Source organism: Drosophila albomicans, chromosome 3 (genome assembly GCF_009650485.2).
Source record: "Drosophila albomicans strain 15112-1751.03 chromosome 3, ASM965048v2, whole genome shotgun sequence".
NCBI classification, from domain to species: Eukaryota; Metazoa; Arthropoda; class Insecta; order Diptera; family Drosophilidae; genus Drosophila; species Drosophila albomicans.
The window spans coordinates 37,367,284-37,385,610 of record NC_047629.2 but is presented as its reverse complement, the minus strand read 5'-3'; the positions used below and the strand labels follow the sequence as shown (position 1 = coordinate 37,385,610).

The following is an 18,327-nucleotide window of genomic DNA, read 5'->3' as shown; positions in this document are numbered from 1 at the left end:
GGGGTAAAAATGGATATAAGCCGCCATTCTTAATGGTCGAAATATCTCCCTTCCATTCATGATTAATAAAATGAATTAGGGATTTGATATTTATATCACAAAGCTTTTCTGAAAGCTGTAAGCTAAAATCTGTGCCAAACGTTCACAGATTTTAATGACGTATTGCTTTTTGGCTGCAGCTTTATGAAGAATATCAAATTGCAGCAGTAATTTTCAAATTTAAATGAGGCAATTTCACCAGAGTCGCAAAAGTGCGCGCAGCCAACTTCACGTGTGGTGAATTCTGCGCTAGTTGCCATCTACTTAACAATAGATGGCGCCATATTGCTCCTCACAAGCAGTTGTGAATTATCCAACAACGTTCTTCGCTGCAGCCCTGGTATAGTTTTAAGCGTACAAAACAGCTGATTTAATATTGTGTAGCCCTCAAAATTGTTGCATTACATTGTAAAGTTTTTTTTGCCGTAATATTATTGCAGTTTATATATTGATAGTTTTTCATTCATACGAAAGGCAAAATTGCAGATAGCAATAGATTGGTATATTTTTTGCGCAGTAACATGGTATATTTTAAAATTCATGATGTGGTCACACTGTCTAGAGTTGCAGCTCAAGAAATAAACAATTTTAATGAAACAGTAGGAAACCTTTGATTTGTGATGGTAAGCAAGCAATAAATAAACAAAACTGGTGTTTCATATCTAATTGTGGTTACCATGCAGCTCTTTTATTCATTCTTTAAATCCCTCGTGGGCAAGGAAGTCGTGGTTGAGTTGAAAAATGACCTCAGGTGAGTGTGTGCGACGCTTTTGGCGCGTGCTAAAGCCGTAAAATCTACAATTACAATGTAAACGTTTACAATTCTTGCAGCATTTGCGGCACGCTGCACTCGGTGGACCAGTATCTCAACATTAAGCTGACAGACATCAGTGTCACAGATCCAGACAAATATCCGCATATGCTGAGCGTCAAGAACTGCTTCATTCGCGGCTCTGTGGTGAGATATGTGCAGCTGCCCGGCGACGAGGTGGATACGCAACTACTGCAAGATGCGGCGCGCAAGGAAGCCGTGGTGAGCACGAGATAGTGATGAAGTTGGATGAAGTGATGAAATGGACTCCTCGTCAACGCATTTTTAATGTAATTTAAGCCGAATTCCAAAACGTACGTTCAAGAAATAATGTTTATACTTAGCAATGTAGTAGTACAATGTGTAAACTACGTCTAAGTGAACCAATCTGTTAAAGCCAGCCAAGAAAATTCGATTGAAAAGATGAAAATCAAATGAGAGCTTTTTGTATAATTGAAGCAAATGCAATCCATTTATCATTGAACGTATTACGGCTCATAAATTTCTGATGAGTCACTATGGACAGCCACAAGTAAAAGGATCCCTAGGAGCTACATATGATGTCTGCATGTCTATTTTTATGTTTTTGTTTTGATGCGATGCCAAATCATTATAGGTCTACGCTTGAATAGCATTAATCGTTTGTGAATGCTACTTATCATAAAAGGCGGTCGTCGACTAATGGAAGCAACAACAAAATCAAATGTATGTAGGTCAAAGGCATTTCTAGAGTCACATACACATAAATTATTGTAGCAGGGAATAGTTGAGGACTTTCGAGACGTCTATGAAGCGATTCTATTTTTATATGCCGCAGATTTTTATTATTATTACATTTGATCAGTTACACGTCGTTGAACAGGCAGCCAGGACATCAACATCAACAACAACGACTCCACTTTGACCTCTGGCATTGAATCATCATTAAAACAGGGTAGGCAAGCGGAATACGTTTAATTTTAAGCAATGGCAAGTACAATATGTATTCAAAGTGCTCGTAAAGAGGCTCCCCGAATTTGTTTTGTTGTTTCTCAGCAAAGGACGTGCACCTATGTCAGAGTATTGCATAATAAAAGAGAGAGCCAGGAATCGAGAGTCGCACATTTAGGCTGAACACTTTATGGCATTTAAATTTAAATTCACGTATTTACAATTGTCAAGGAGGCGGCAGCACTTTCTAAATACCAAAAGAAATGCCCATTTTGGGAATTACTTTTGCTGCACAATCATGTGCCCCCAGCCAGCCACCAAAATGATGAACGTGTCACTCAGTTCGCTGGTCGTCTGACTGCGCATAATTGTGACAAGGGGCTGCAGGGGCGAGAGTAACGATGGGGCACGAACGTGGTCACTTTTGGGGCAGTTTGAATCGACCTCCTGGCGCGCCTTCAAAACTGCTCGCGAATAAAAAGCGACTTCGGTCAAGTATTAAGCATCAAGTGTGGCTCTTCCTTCACTCCCCTTGCCGCGTTGGGCCATTCACGTTTTCCATTATTTTGGTAAATTGGTTGCGCAGCAGCCGAACGCAAAACAAAAAAATGTGTAGCACATATTTGGGCGCCGTTTTGGGCCTCGTTTTGTTTTGCATTTGAACACGAACTTTGCCAGTTGTAAAAAAATATGTAGCGGTGTCTCTTTTTTGGTCGATGGTGCCGTGCATAAAAAGTATAATGTGCTCGGGGTTTGAGCCATGCCGGATTTACGATGCATAGGCCAATAGGCATTTGTTGACGGTAGTTCATCAACATGTTGAGTTTTGTGCGTGGTGCGTAAAAGTTGCGTCGTAAATTCTACGTTTTTTCTCTTCTTTTTTTGCAATGCTCATTCAGTTTTTATTAAAAAATAAACTATACAAATTTTACAGAGATTATCCTTAAATCTACGAAATATAGTACATACATAGGATGAGTCCAAGCACACACACCCACACAAATACATAAATCTTATATGGTACTTGTGAACGTGTGTGTGTGTTGGTTACAAGCAAGCATAGAAGTATTGTGTTGTGTTAGTTAATTATTCATTTATTTACAAATCGTGTACAATTTGGTATTTGAATTGAATTTGAAATTCATTGAAAGTGCCCAAGACATTTGCTCACGTGTTGTCAACTCGATTTCCTTCATCATGGACATTCACTTTGGCAAATGGCAAAGTAAGTATACGCAGTGTGTACGGCACACATATTATATTGGGTATAAAAGTTAAGTACGAGTTGCTTAAGTAGGAAGAGGGCGGGATTTACTCAAAGTAATTAACCTGTGTAGATTGCTCTAGACTCTCTGTAATCGGCAATTTTCATTACAATTAATTTTGCTGCCTACACATACACACATTTAGGATTCAACTGCGATCTATCGCACTACACGTTAAAGTCTAAAAAAAATTACAATTACATTTACAAACTAACACTAAGCACACGAACAGTGTTCTCAAAGACTTAATTCTCAATTAGTTGCACTAATCAAATGTTATGCGCTTCGATGATCTGATCATCGCTTCCCACAAACAATCAAACACAAACGAAAAACAACCTCTGCAATTTTTTAGTGTTTTACCATGTTGGGTGTCTCTACGAGTCCCTGCTGGCGTCGCACTAGTTCCTGGCTCAGGCAGCGGCAGCACGAGCATTCATCCTCTGCCACACGCATCATTGCACCCACTCCTGCCTCGACCGCCACCATCGCCGCCAGCTCTGCTCACACACTCGACACGTGCTCATCGTTGAGTCCCATGCCACCGAGGCCACCGCCGCCACCCGTCATCAGTTTCAGCCCATTGGCCACGCCCACACCGACGCCCCCACGCTGACTATCATAGTTGAGCACCAGCGTCGACGGCGGCGGCGTCTGCAGCAGCAACTGCTGCTGCTCCCTCAAGCATGCACCCGAGTGCCGAGCCACAATCGCTGCACTGTGATTGGGATGTGGGCTGCGCACCGACGAGCTCTTCCTCATCAGCTGTGGCGTCACCGTGTTGCCCACCTGCAGCAGTCCCACCTGCTCCTTGAACGGTGCACCGCCCGCTCCGTTGCTCGAGCTGCGATAATAGCTCTGCTGGCGAAAGGTTCGCATTTGCCGTGCACTGCCTCCAGCAGCATCCACCTGGGTCACCGCTGTCAGCATCGAGGGAGTGCGTTGCGAGTCACCTCTGCGAAGGATATAAATAGTGGGAGTGTGTGAAGTAATTGTGGTTGTAAAGTGCGCCTCCTTCTGTGTGTGTATGTAGTACCTGTTTAGACTGTAGGCGTTGTTGTTGCCGCCGCCAGTGCCGGATTTGTTGCCCTTGCCGGGGCAGAGATGAAAGGCGCCATAGATGAGCGGGTTAACGAGGCTGTTCGACATGCCAAAGAAGAAGATGGCATCCTGCAATTCATCGCCCAGCTGCAAATAATCCAGTAAAATTCAAATTAATTTCAAGTCCTACCCAATATATTTCATTCTTTCTTTCTTTGTGGCTTAGTTTTTGTGTGCCGCAGCTTGAGTCGCCATTTCGTTTCGCTACCTTTTTGTGTGGATTTTCATTATCTGCTAGCAATGGCAATTTCAGGCCCAAAGCTCTCTCTCTCTGTGCGTAACCAAGTCAACAATGTAATGTGGGTGGATGGAGTGCTGCCATTAATTAAAAAATTGCCATAAGAAATAATTCTTATGTGCTTCCCCACTCACACTCCCAAAAAGAAAAGCGCTTTGACCCGCTAAAATAAACACACAAAAAAGGGAGAAGAAAAGAAAAGATTCCAGCCGTAAAAAGGATTTAGCGAACAGCTGCCAACTGATTCAATTCCCCTTTCTCCTCACTTATCTTCGCTTAGTCGGAGTGTGGGTTAGAGTATATGCTCATTTTACAGCCGACACAAGCCGTAATATTAGACACGTCAAACAAAACAACAAAGGGGAATCACCGAGTTCCCCCACCACGATTCACAGCATGGCGCTGCCTCTGATTGATGTGCTCCTAAAAAAGTTACACCTAAATGTTAAATGTTTCTGTTTACCCCCCTACAGAGGGAGTATTTAAAGTAACTGCGCTGACTAAATATATAACCAAAAGTGAAACTTCAGTTGCACAATTGATATAAGAAACTCAACGAATTTCTTCATCCAATGAATGCGCTTTATGTCTCGCACACGAGGCCAATCTAAGGAACAGGAATGGGAAGCATTAGGGCGAAATCTAGAAGAATAACAACCCTTTTAAATTGGCACTTGCGCCTATGTTGTAAACGACATTGAACGCTCCTCGCCCACGCGCATGGGTCTAACGGGCCAAAAGGTCTATGAGCCGTGGTCTACTAGAAAAGCTGGCTGGCTGTGCGCCCACGCAATCTTAGCATACTTGCCCTTTTATCTGGATTCCAGAACATGAAGATAATCATCATGACGTAGTAGGGTGTCCAGCAAATGAGGAAGGCTATGATGATGACCACAGAGATGCGCAATGATTTCATTTTCGCTTTGTGTATCAAGCGCTGACGGTTCGTCTGCGTCGGCAGCTGTTTCGTTGTCGAGTAGTTGGCCAGCTTCGAGCCCTGGAACATTTTTTCGCTGCCTGCGATACACAAGAATAAACAACAACAAAAAATAGAGGGAGAGAGGAATGTTATGTTAACTATGCAGCTGCGTTCCGAGAGCAACGAATTGCTGGAAACTCACTTGAAATGGTGCGGAATGTTGACATGTAGGTGCCTGAAATATTTAAATTGGCTTGCATTAGTAAACATAAAATAGTTCGTGGATGCACAATATAAAGCCACACTTGATTAAGGGTAGACAGTGTATATTAAATTGGTTTGTATATGAATTTTATGATGCATAATTCCAAAACAATTATAAAGTGACAAAATAATATTTTTGGCAAATAATAAATAATTCATTTATTTATGGCTTCAATGAAAGTCAACAAAATTTGTTCTCTGACTCTTAATTTAAAATTGAATATTATAGCAATTTTAACTTCAATTAAATAGTATTTAATAAATTTATAGTAAAAAGGAATAAGTAAATTGTAGTCAAACATCTATAAAGAATTTCTAATTTAAGTTAGACATTTTGAAATAGTACTTCGAAAGTTATTAAAGTTAACAATTACTTATTTATTTGTTCTTTGTGGATATAGCTAAAAACAAATGAATAAAAACATTTTAATGTACTGCAAGTAAAAAGTATTTCTAAATTATATTAGGCATTTGTAATTATTTCTTCAAGAGGTCAAAACTTTGTCTTTTAAGAGTTTTGTTTTCTTTTTTACATAGCTTTAACATTAAATCTAAATAAAAGCAAAAATTATAAAGTTCTGTAGAAAATGTTAAGAAGGATTTTTAAATTAAATTCTTCATATGTTATTAATACTTCAAAAGCTGAAAGCTACTTTCTTTAAAGAAATTTGTTATTTATTTCATCTTTTATGATAAGTAAAATAACATAAAAACAAGTGAACCAGTAAAACAATACTACATACAAGAAATGTCCAAACTATTTCTGGATTTGCTATACATTTATAATGCTTTCATTAAGAGCTAAGAGTTATGTTCTTTTAAGTAATTAAAATCAATTATTTGTAAGTTGTTTTTTAGATGCAGTTACCCCCAGCTTATGCTCTCTTTAGTGCCAACTACTAAATGTATTTCCCAGTCCCACAATAAGCAAGGTTAGTTTTATTTTTAGAGCCAGTAGCTTTTATACGCTTGGTCACCTCTTAGCTCAGTTTAGTATGCAAAAGAACTTACCAAAGAGTATGCAAAGGGGCAGCAGGAAGGTGAAGACGAGCGTGAACGTGGCATACATCTGCTCCTGCCAGTCTGCGGTGTAGAATCCGTGAGTCACACACTGATAGAACTCCTCGACGAAAGGACCGCGTGCCACATGGAAAATAAAGAACTGCGGGTGCAAAGATGTGTGTGAGAAAGAGAGAAGGAAATGGGAGAAAGCGTTAAAAGGATGACACAAGCAGTTTGATTAAATTCGTTTACAAACATGTGAGCGAGTATTTGATTGAATATGTTTATCAGTTCCGCTGAATGGCCCAACAAACGAGTCAAAGGAAACCAATGTTTAAAGTTGCGTTTTCCCCATCTACAGACTTGAATGTATCTCCGGATGAATGTGTGTGAATGAATGAATGTTCGAGTGTGTATGAGTGCTCGCTTGATTATTGATTGTAATCACAGTTGCCAGCTCTGCAGCTTGGCAACAATCTTGAAATGCTTTGTTGTTGCTACATTGAAAGTTTCCATTAGGCAAGCGAATTTCTCCTTTGCAATTGCAAATTCTTTTTAAGTCGAGCAAAGTGCATCGTATACACACATCACCTGCTGCTCTTTATTAGCCACAATCTGCACTTAATCCACTGGAAATAAGCGGATTTTTATTCCGACATATCTTCCACATTGCAGCAACACACTAAAACTCTTCGAGTTATATCCCTGCACGATGTCGATAAATCTAGCTAAAGTGCTGCTGTGGTCATAATCAAAGTCGTCGTCATCGTCGTCGTCCTTGTTGACCCCTCGAGGAACAGTTGTGATTATAACTAATACATTAAAAGTCCTTTCATTTGCACATTTTATGAGTTTTTCTCGGTCTCAGTCTCGGTCGCCCACTTTTGGGGGCCACTGTGTGTGTCAACAGATGGCGCGACTCAAAAGACATCTGAAATGCTTGGCTGAGCGCAAAGTAGTAAAACTAAAGCACTAAAATGGAGAAGAACGAGGGCCACGGATAACCCCACAACGTGTTAAGACTGATTTTTATTAATTTCTCACATTTATAACTTCCGAGCAATTGAATTGTTACTGTACTGCTCGTAAGGAGAAACAAATAAAAAAAAACTACGCTACACAGCAAAATAGGGTAAATACGACGATCTAATTCAGAATATCATGTTAGCAAACTTTAATTAAGTTTAACTACAAATAAAAGAGGAAATCGATTTGACACCAACACATTTTCAATCATGAACAACCTTCATCAATAGTACTACAAGAATTTTTGTGAAAAATGAAATATGCCAGACTTCATTCAAACTTGTGCACTTATCAGAACAATTTGTCAAGTTTATATCCTCAATCCGACAATAAGTATGTTCATCTACATGTGCGTATGAATATGTTTGTGTGTGTATGAGTGTGTGTGACTGTGTGTGCGTAATAATGTGAGCATGTTTATGCCAAAAGTGAAAGTGTCCCAATAAAAGGAAATGCTTTCGAATTTCACTTTTAACATAGAACGTAAAATGCGAAAAAGAATTTCGGTTTGCCACCAGCAGCACCAGCCACATGCCACACAAAGAGAGAGAGAGAAAAATACTGTTGCATAGTATAATATAAACGTACAAATGCCAAGAAACAGAAGGAGAACAAAGAGTGGAAGAGACGAAGAGAAGAAGTCGCATTGGGACGGGATCAACATTTGTTGTTTATTGCCAAAGGAAGTAAATTTTCATTTTGTTTTATTATTTGAGACGCGTGAAATGGAGAACAGGCTGCGACACACAGCAACAGCAGCAGCAGCAGCGGCAGCATGGGGCATCATGTGAGGCAGCAGCAGCAGGACGAGTATATTGAATTTGATACGATGGCTATTGATTATCGACAAGGCGACGGCGACGACTGAAGAGTGCTTCAGTGCTCAAGCAAAAATGTGCGGCAAATATTGCGAATGAAGTTTTCGAATTATGCAATCGCTTCGCATCACATCGCAGCGATGGCATCAAATGGCAACCAATAGCATACCATCCAATGAAGTTGAAGTGACTCAAGTGTCACGTTTAAATGCCGCATGAGTTTTATGTGGCATATTCGATAAAACCAAATGAACAAAGTATCACCTTGGGGCCACAGACACACGCCGCCGCAACAACAACATTATGAGGACTCTTAACTTGAGCTGTCAGGTTGCAAAACAAAAGGAGCTGTTAGCTACAACACAATTGCAAAAAGGTCCTTTAATTGGCGCTGACATTCTCACTTTCGAAACTTGTTGCACTGTAATTAAGTGAACAGAATAGTAAAAGAACGAACAAGTGAACTTCGTTGTTAAAGACTCAAGCCTCGCAGCTCGTTTCTGAGTAGCGCGCAATCAAAGGATGCATCAAAGCGGCATGAAAAACGAACAAAAGTAAAGAAAGTGTGGCTTAAAAAACTTGCCTTTCAACCAGACTTCTCTTTCATAATTTCGTTGGAAATACGTATATGTAATTTTGATTGTTAGAGCAAGTTTCTGATTGCAAGTCCTAGAATTTTGTAAACTTTCTAAAGCTTGGCAAACGCAAGAAACTCGTGCAATTGGCAGCCAATTGTGCTAGCTGACAGGCGTGCAATTTTGTGAGTTACATGCAGTAGTGCAGCCGGTGCGCTATTCAAGTACAGTTGATTAAAGAGCTGCTTAAAGCGATTTGAAGCGATTTGAAGGTGCAATTATAATAGACGGAATAAGCCACGTTTGCTGGTGGTCAGCAGAAACTAATTAACTTAGAAGGCTGCACATCTGAAATTGAAGCTGCAATTGACAGCGCTGATTAGTGGAAATATAGCTAATAGTTATCCGTGTCTACATTGTGGAAAGGGCTAAACCAAAGCTTTTTATCAGAAGCAATACCAGGAATTGCAGTGCTCGCTATAAAAAGTGAGCAATCGAATATGTAAAGGGTCAGCGTCCAATTTGTAAAACCCAAACACACTCCAAACAAAAGAATTTCTTCACATAGAAACGTGCGCACACTTGTTGAAAAAATATGAATATTTTTGTAAGCCCGTTAGTGATAAAGTTTCGCATGATAAAAAGAACAGTGTGTGGAGCGCGAAAAGTTTCAAAGCTGAAGCAAAGTAAATTGCATATTGCCTGCAAACATATGTATGTATACAAAAGTGTTCATTTAATTTCAATTTATTATTCTTTAAAATTGGATGTAAATATATACGCGGAAAAAAGAACAACGTTAGAAATTTATTTATTTCCTCTCCTCTTTAAATCAAATACATAACAAACTCATAGCTTAATATAAAAGTAAAATAATATATTTTCTCTGCCATTTTTCACTGCGTTGGAAAAAACGCTTTATCAAAGTCTATTTTTAGCAAGTCAAGATAACACCGTAATTATTCTAAATATTTATTTTATTATATAAATAAGTTGACAAGGAAACACGATGCGTGCGAAGCGACGCCACGCTCCCCACATTAACACGCAAGCAACAGCAGCGCAACCTAATTATGCTCGTATGCAAACACAATCATCGCCCATCCTCTTTTTAAGTGAGTGAAGGCGCTGATAAGAGATAAGCAAAGGAGCCGAGTGCTGCCAGGTAAATCTAAACCATGCGCATAATTGCGCAGATTCGCGTAATTAAATGTGCTGAATTATACAAGGAAACGTAGCATACATTTCAGCGCAACTTTTTGCCTTAACTGCTGTACTTAATGCAAGCAATATGCTAATGCAAAAAGGATGGGAAACGAGCTACCCACAGCAACTATTCAAATTGCCGAAAAACTGCAAGCCAGCGAAATAGTTTTTTTTTTGTAGGAAGAAAAATGATAAGCTAGTTGCCCAAAGTTGTGCAAATGTGGGAAATGTATCAAAGCAGCCCACATCCCACATTTCAAATCCACATCCATATGCAGATTGCCTGACAGCAACGAACGGAAATCAAAAGAGGAGACAGAAAAGGTTACATTTTGCATAAATTTAACCTTTGCTAACAATGCCGAAGGGAAGCTGTATTGAATACCGCTTAAGAGCTCCCCACAGACACTGAAAGTGCCAAAGAACTCTCTGTCTACATCAAATCAACTTCATACATTCAAATGACAGATAATTTAGTGCTTTAATCTGCAAACGTTCTAGCAAATTGTCTAATACAATGCATTTGCAATGTATTTATTTCTCATTTATTCAAGTTGTAGTTGTTAACCCTGCCGAGTGTCATCAACCTTGCCACTTCTCAGCTATTCAATCTCAGCTACTGTTGACGCAAGCTACTGTCTTGACTTAATTCAGCTGTTGTAATATTTGAATTTCTATTTTTGAATAGCGCGGAAAAACCACCGAAAAGGGAGATGATTAACATAGAGCATAGAAATTGCGTGAATAAAACCAACGGCATTTCATTTAGAGCATCTAGTCAAGTGTAGCAGAAACAAGACAATTGCTATGTTGTGTAATAATAAATTAAATTGTCAGCCTTTAATGAAGTCAATGGCACTTGGCAAAGTAATCTGTTAATCGCGGTAAGCCGCCGCTCCCTAGGCAGAGACTATTAAAATTGTTTGCTGCTAGGCCATAAATCTGCAGGGCAACTCAATTATATATGTATACAATCGTTTGGACACAAAAACCTACACGGAACACACTTGCACACACACAAACAGAAAAACACTCACATAAATAATGCAATAAACGTGTGAAAATAAAGGATTATAGCGGAAAAAAATGGTCAAATGTTGGGTGTTGCCTTTATGATTAAAGATGGCGAGGGCGAATGGCAAAAGGATGCCAGCCAAGCAGATAAGCAGCCTCCAGCGGGCGAAAGTGGGACATAAGTATACGGTAGTAGAAGAAGAAACTCGCAAAGCCAACTGAGAATGCTGGAAAATATGCCAGGAATATAAATATTTCATGTCTGTCGTCAGCGGCAACATTTACAACTGCTCAAGAACCTCGCTCACTTTCTTCCATTCTCTTTTTTTTTTTTGTGAACAACCCTTTTGCAGCTACAGAAGTTTATTTGGCGTGCAGATCGCAAAGGTTGGCAAATATCGAATGCTGCGTTTAGTGAGCTCTTATGCAGAAAGCAATCACTTTTAATGCCCGCGCACGCACCGACGCCTTTTTAGGACTATTTACGTGCTGCCACGGGGGCCAAAAGGCCACGCGCCACCAGCCACACGCTACACGATACATCGCCACAAGCCAGCGGGGCAGCGGGACAACGGGGCGTATGCGTGTCATAAAGCAAACATATTACGCCAACTGCGGCACGCACGAGGAGCTGGCCCCAGGCATCGACATCCACATCGACATCGGACCGGGTCTTGACTTAATGGCAGGCGACAAATTGTTGCCGAAATTTGGCAACTGTTCAACTTTGGAAAAACAAAGCAATTTGAATTGATTTCACCGTATGCACATCGCACTTTGTGCCACTTTGGCATTAACTAAAGTGCACAGCACTTACCTGAGGCAAACTGAGCACCAGCGAGAGTATGTAAGTGCCCCCTAGCAGACGATGGCAACGCTTTGCCATGTTCAGCGATTTCATCGGATACTTGACGGCAATCCAGCGATCGACGCCAATCAACACGAGCACATATGTCGATAGATACAAGCTGAACATCTGAAAAAGTTTCACCAGCTTGCAGGTGAGTTCATTGGCCAGCCACTGCACCGTATAGCACCAGGCTGCCTCGCCAATCAGACAGAAGCCCGTGACGAGCACATCGGCAATCGAGAGATGAAACATCAGTGAGTAGATGGCACTCCAGGTGTGCCGAGAGTTGCGACGCGAGATGCGCGTCTTGTAGATATTCCATATGGTCAGCAAGTTGCCCAGCAGCGAGAACAGCGCCATCACGGCCAGCACATAGACCTTGAGCAGACCCGATCGCGACAGCTGTGGAGCATGATCCATCACATGCTCCGGCACCTGCTCAGCGAGCGGCGATGTGTCATGCATTCCGGTGATGTGTTGTCCCAGCGTCGTCGAGTCGTTCAGCTGTGTGTTGGTCATGATGGCAAAAGCAGTCTCGGTGGCTCTGGTTGTTATTGGCACTGACATGGGAGTGGGTGCAGTGACTGCATCGGTAGCTTCGGTGGCCAGCGATAGGCCCACGTCCAGCATGTCGAATGTGAAGTTGGCAATTTTGGGAGCAGCTTTCCTAGCGGCCGATGCGAATAGTCGCGTAAAGTTCGCCACTGTGGACCAGCGTGAGTCTGTGTCATTAAAAGAGTTGTTGTCCAGCAGTTCCAGTGTGCTGTCATTGCTGGCCAAATTTTGCAGCCCATTGCTGGAATCCTCAAAAGCATCCATTGTTTTGCGATTTGATTGGAAATTTCGTATTCAAGCGTTAGAATTTTCTGGGTGGTTTCGTTTCGTGGTTGCCAGCACACATTAACTGGTTGGCATGTTGGTTGGCATGAAAATGATCTGTGGTTTTTCTTCAATTTGTAAATTCGTTAAAGTCCATGCTGAGGTAAGCTGCTTGTCAGTTAAATATTCACTTCACTTTTTCCTGCAATATAGTAGTAGATAATCCAATTAGTTTTGTTTTTCAGCTATGGGAGGGAGAGAAATAAATATTTGTAGCTTAGTAACAAACACTGAGAGTATTAAAACAAATCTCTTTTTCTTTGATTTATGATAGCAACTGATTGGAGACACGAGTTAAGTAAAAAGTTCTTGAAATAGCTAGAACTTCTGGGAATCGCAGGCGAACGTATAGCAAATATTGAACATAATTTGTGAATGCAAAAGTTATCGAGTATGAGTTAGTTAACTTTTCTAAACACAACTTCCAAAAATTTCACAGCGAATTATGTGTCTCTTTTTATCAGCGAATTCCCCGGGAACTTTTATGTTGATTTAAAGCTGTTGTCAAAACTTGAGTCGAACAAGTAAACTTAATCTAACTTTATGGCTTAACTATTGAGCTGGCAATTAACTAGTTGTGGTTTAATTAGCAGATATCTGTCTTGTCTGATTGGCTAACAAGCTCAACGATTAAAACAATTGCAAATGCACAGGTAGAAATGTAAATGAGTCGCGGCTTCAATTTGCACACTATTGGCCTTATTTTCCGCACTGTTTGATATCGTTGCAGTCGATTTGAATAAGTATCATTGCAACATCGATGCCCCCCGCCATTGACCTTTGCCATGCGAGTACAATTAGACTTCCGTAATTACACGAGTGCCGGGATTAAATTCGCTCGATTCCACAGCAAAAGCACATTTGCCTCTCTCTCGCACTCCTTCGCTCTCTCTCTCCTTCTCACTCGCTGAATGTTAAAACTGGCATACTCTTAAATTCAGTACAAAGCCTGCGAAATTAGCTTTAATGGATAATGCGACTGCCGACTGTCGACTTGCGACTGAAGTCAGTGGCATTGTTAGGCCAGACTGGGCAGTCATTCGGTTTGTTATGCGACTGCTGCTGATTTGCAGTGCAAGTTCAAAGTAAAATTCCATAAAATTTCATTTTCAAAATTAATTTATGAACATAAATTAAATTGAACGCTTGGTTAAGATTGTTATTTCGCCTGTGGCGTCGCACAATGGGTTAACAATGAAACCAGTTCAACGAAATCAAACAGAGTCCAAAACCAAACCGAAAATCAAGCATACGCCACATGTGCTGAGCCCCCTAAGCTTGCGATTTATTGGAGAAGACAACAATAAATTGAATGTTTAATATAACAATGTCAACACATGTAATTATTGTTAGCATAGGTTTCAATTAAACAAGTATTCAGTAATTAACTGAACTGAATTGAACTCTCTAGCTAAGATCAATTACTCGCTCATTTGCTCGGTTCGATTATTAATAACAATCGCATTGACAGATTGCCGGTTTGCAATTGCTGTTTGCTGCTTAATCGCCAGTTTGTCATTTTATGTGTGTGCTTCGAGTATATGCGAAAATTGCTTTGATTGCCCATTTATTCATTCACCCACTAATTCGAAGGAACCCGCATATCTCTCAGTAAAAGTTTTCAATTCTTTGGCTGCTTAATCAGTGCGATTAATTCTCAAATGCGTATTTGATTGATCGCCACCCAAAGGCAACAAAGCGGCAAAGTAGCGAAACTGCCAAACTGCACATCTGCCTGACATCCCGAGTTATTTTGATTGATTTGCATATGATGTATCAAAAATTCAAGAGACCTGACCCGAAAAACGTCTAGACGACCCTTGTTTATGCTTTGCGTGGTGCTTCTTGAGTGATTATTGCCAGCTAGCCTCATCATATAATGCTAAATATTTCACGAGATTGTCGAAAAGTTGTGGGCCTACCGCAGAATTGCTCTAGCTCCTGCTGGGACATAGATTGTAGGTGAGCCACGCGGCGTATACGCAACTTAATTGTTCAAATTGACAATGCGAATTGTTTAAGTGGTTTCTTTGTGCAGACAACGCAGCTTTTAAACTTTCTTCCTTCGCGCCGTTGGCCATTGTTGGCATTGACATTGGCCACAGCAACATCAACAGCATCAACAACATTGATATTGGCATTGTTAATGGTTTGGCCACAGGCCATTTGAAATGATGATTATCTGTTGGCCACTCTCGCGAACATGCTTTTCGTTTTGTTCTTGGCCCAATATATATTCTACAAATGGTGAGCATTATTATGGCCATTGTCTGCCTATCAATGGTTGATAATACCCTGTAGAGTGAGGCGAGAGAGAATTATAGCCGCAATCAACCACAAAAAAATAGTCTATAAATTACATCAAATATTTTCATTTATATTAAAATAAAGACATCAACATCTATCACTTAATACAGGGTATTGTCAGAGCAAAAACTTTATATTTGTCAATTCACTTTGCCATTGTCTACTAAATATTTTGCCTGCCTCCAAAAACTTTGCTCATTTGCTGAAATTGAGTTCATTTACGAGTACAACACCATTTGTTCTACCTAATTGCAGAACGAAATTTCTAAAAAAGTTCAGGCAAAAGTGAACTGAAAAGAAAGAAAAAGATCTGTTTCTGTACTGTGCTGTTCTGTGCTATGGCTTTGGTGTCGTGTACACTGACAAAAAGAGTCTGTTGGCAAACAACAAAGAACCTGCCACAGACAGGCAGAAACACTCTCTGAATACGTAAAAGGCGCAAAGTTTCAGCCAGTCCATTTATTTGCTTGTGTATACATATTGTATTCTGATCGTCTGTTGTATAACACATTCATTTTTTCGAAGCTTTCTTAGGCTTTGTCTAAGCCGAAATAGTCGAGTATTTGCACAGTTGTTAAGCCTCGAGCACCAACACATGTCTCTGTCTTGAACAGCTTCTGTACTCTTTTTCAGCGAGCGAGCAATTTATGATGAACTTGAGTAAGTATTACCGGTGTTAGATCAACTTGGACGTGTGTTTTCAATTTAAATATTAACATATCATAATAGACGCATATGTGTATATGTATCGAATATATATTTTTTTTTTTGGCAGCGCCAAACTGTGAAACAGCAAACAGCAGCAGGCTTCTATCAATTCGCAGCGCAATTTTTTGACATTCGAGTATCAAAGCACATTTATTTGGAATTTTTTCTCAATTATTTGCACAATTTTGTTTGCTGAACTTCGCGTGGGCCGCCCCGAGGCGAATATGAATCCATATATGAATTCCATTTTTGACTAGCTAAGTACGCTCGCTACACACACACACACCTGCCACCTGCTATCCACCCAGCGAAATTCGAAAGGTGCACAAATTACTTCTTAATGCCAATTTCATAGGTAATCCGACGAGCCTTTGAGCCACTTGCCTTTGTTTTTTGGTCGAGAATTTTTATATTTTATCGATGCTGCTGTTGTGGTTGTTGTTGCTGTGTGTATTCCTATAATTTGTTATTTTTAATTATTATTAACAGTTGAGTTAATAAGCACAACAAGCAGAGTAGGGACTGTGAGTGCGAGTGCGAAGGCGATTGCGAGAGTCGATTCGCCAGAATAGAGGAACAAGATTAGTCTTTAATTACACGTAATGTTCTTTCATATCTGCCATTAGGTAAATTGCTATCGAGATTGTTTAACACATACATACACATCAAACGACCTTATGATATTTACATTTTATTCTCTTGAATGTAATTATGAATTTTATTTCACTTGCAATTTTCGCAGCTAAATTGTAACACTTCAGAAAATGAACTGCTCGAAATTTGAATAAATTCACAACATTTATTGACGGCTTTCACTTTTCTTTTTCTTTATTGGCACTTTTCGAATCTTATCTTATCACTTTGGTTCGTTTCAGCTTCTGCTTTTTTTTTGCTGCCGTTGCTGCTGTTGCTGCTACTGCTGCCAATTTCAAAATTGCCCGAAGTCACTGTCGTGTATCACTTTGATACCTCCAAGAGGGGTATATTCATTATAAGTACGACGAGTATTTGATCTGCCGTGGTTCAGAAACTCACAACCGCAGCCCCACGTCAAGTTCCAGCAACTGGCACGTTCCGTCCGCTTCGTTCCGTTAAGTTTAGTTGTTCGTTGCGAACTGTTTCGCTGCTCTGCTCTGTGCTCGAGTCTCGGACAAAAGACTCTGCGTGTTCATACAAGTTCGTACAACACGACACGAGTCGCACGATTCGCTAGCGACGAGTTTTTCATTCATAAAGTCTCGTTCAGTGGTGCGGCAGAGGCTGCAGGAACTGTCCGACCTCAATGGAGGATGGAACATGCAACATGTTTGCGCGCGCTTTCTTAAAGCCAGAGGGCAATGTTCGGCAATCATAACGTATACGCACAGTGTGCCAGCGCCAGCACATTGTTCGCCATTCAATGTCAAACTTCCTGTTAGACAAAACTAACTGCTTGGCTTTGTCGTGCATTCCACTCACTCGCCTCTGTTGAATTCTTGTCTTGTTAAGCACTAGAAGTTAGCTCTCTTCTGTGTTGTGTGCGACAGGCAATAAGTTGCTTTTTCCTTGCATTGCTTTGCTTTGCTTTCTTTCCAAATCATTTCGTAACAAAGCAAACTATTTAATTGTCTATAACTTCAACAGTTGTTGTTGTTTTTGTTGTTGCTATGGCATTAGTTTAGTTTGAGAGAAACATATTTTAGTCAGCTAATTAAAGCGCTACATCAACTCGCATACTACAATCCTCGTCTCTCACATGCTTGTTTATTCAAATTAATTACCGAAATCCAGCCAAGACAAACAGAGCGCTTAATGTGCGCTGAAGAGTGAAAATACTCGACAGGTGAGTGTAATAAATTTGTTGATCTACTTTCCCTTAGCCCAAAAGCATAGCTCGAGGCTCAATCATGTTTTGCGAAAACATTGGGGAATTGCGAGTTTGCCAACACACGGACTTTGATCCTTTCTGCAGGCCGCGGAAAGCAAATATGACAGCCTGACTGATTAATTTGCTTGAAAATCAAAGTTTTGCACATTTGACCTTGATTTATCATGACCTTGATATCACATGCTAAAGAAAACCGTTAGAAGACACAAATATAAGAAGAATAATTAATGAACAATTTTATATTTTTGAGGTGAATGTGTAGAAATTTATCTTAAATTGTACAAATATAATTTTAATGAATTGGGACTCAAATGAATTTATCTTTTTATGATTCAACTTGCGTCTCAATTATGAAGTAAATGAGTCGTCGCTATTCTCAGATACAAATATAATTTTAATTAAAGCAGCACTTGTTTGTTTGTCTTAGAAAATCAATCAACATTGTAGGCAAACTATCTATCATAGGTAAGTGATTTTTTACGACAGGTAATAAAATGTTTATTTTTCC

General features: G+C 40.1%; 2 protein-coding genes across 2 annotated transcripts; one reads left to right on the top strand and one right to left on the bottom strand.

The window, feature by feature from the left end:
- The first annotated feature begins 560 nt into the window (after positions 1–560).
- On the top strand, positions 561–1,285 carry LOC117568403 (U6 snRNA-associated Sm-like protein LSm2). Its single transcript, XM_034249037.2, has 3 exons — positions 561–662; positions 723–790; positions 871–1,285. The coding sequence occupies exons 1-3, from the start codon at positions 660–662 to the stop codon at positions 1,085–1,087; spliced, it is 288 nt and encodes a 95-aa protein (XP_034104928.1). The 5' UTR covers positions 561–659; the 3' UTR covers positions 1,088–1,285.
- Positions 1,286–2,647: 1,362 nt separating this feature from the next.
- LOC117569906 (gonadotropin-releasing hormone receptor) lies at positions 2,648–17,075 on the bottom strand. The gene is made up of 7 exons (XM_052005730.1): positions 16,641–17,075; positions 12,026–13,079; positions 6,579–6,729; positions 5,506–5,538; positions 5,193–5,401; positions 4,082–4,233; positions 2,648–4,000 (listed from the first exon to the last, which is right to left on the bottom strand). The coding sequence occupies exons 2-7, from the start codon at positions 12,875–12,877 to the stop codon at positions 3,550–3,552; spliced, it is 1,848 nt and encodes a 615-aa protein (XP_051861690.1). The 5' UTR covers positions 12,878–13,079; positions 16,641–17,075; the 3' UTR covers positions 2,648–3,549.
- Positions 17,076–18,327: the final 1,252 nt, after the last annotated feature.

What these genes read in the sequence shown, in the direction of transcription:
- LOC117568403 (XM_034249037.2), top strand. An exon ending in GAGTTGAAAAATGACCTCAG is followed by an intron (nt 791 to 870) that starts GTGAGTGTGTGC and finishes CAATTCTTGCAG; the next exon opens with CATTTGCGGCACGCTGCACT.
- LOC117569906 (XM_052005730.1), bottom strand. Translation starts at nt 12,877, where the DNA reads ATGGATGCTTTTGAGGATTCCAGCAATGGGCTGCAAAATTTGGCCAGC. An exon ending in TGGTGCTCAGTTTGCCTCAG is followed by an intron (nt 6,730 to 12,025) that starts GTAAGTGCTGTG and finishes TTGCACCCGCAG; the next exon opens with TTCTTTATTTTCCATGTGGC. An exon ending in AACGCCTACAGTCTAAACAG is followed by an intron (nt 4,001 to 4,081) that starts GTACTACATACA and finishes TATCCTTCGCAG; the next exon opens with AGGTGACTCGCAACGCACTC.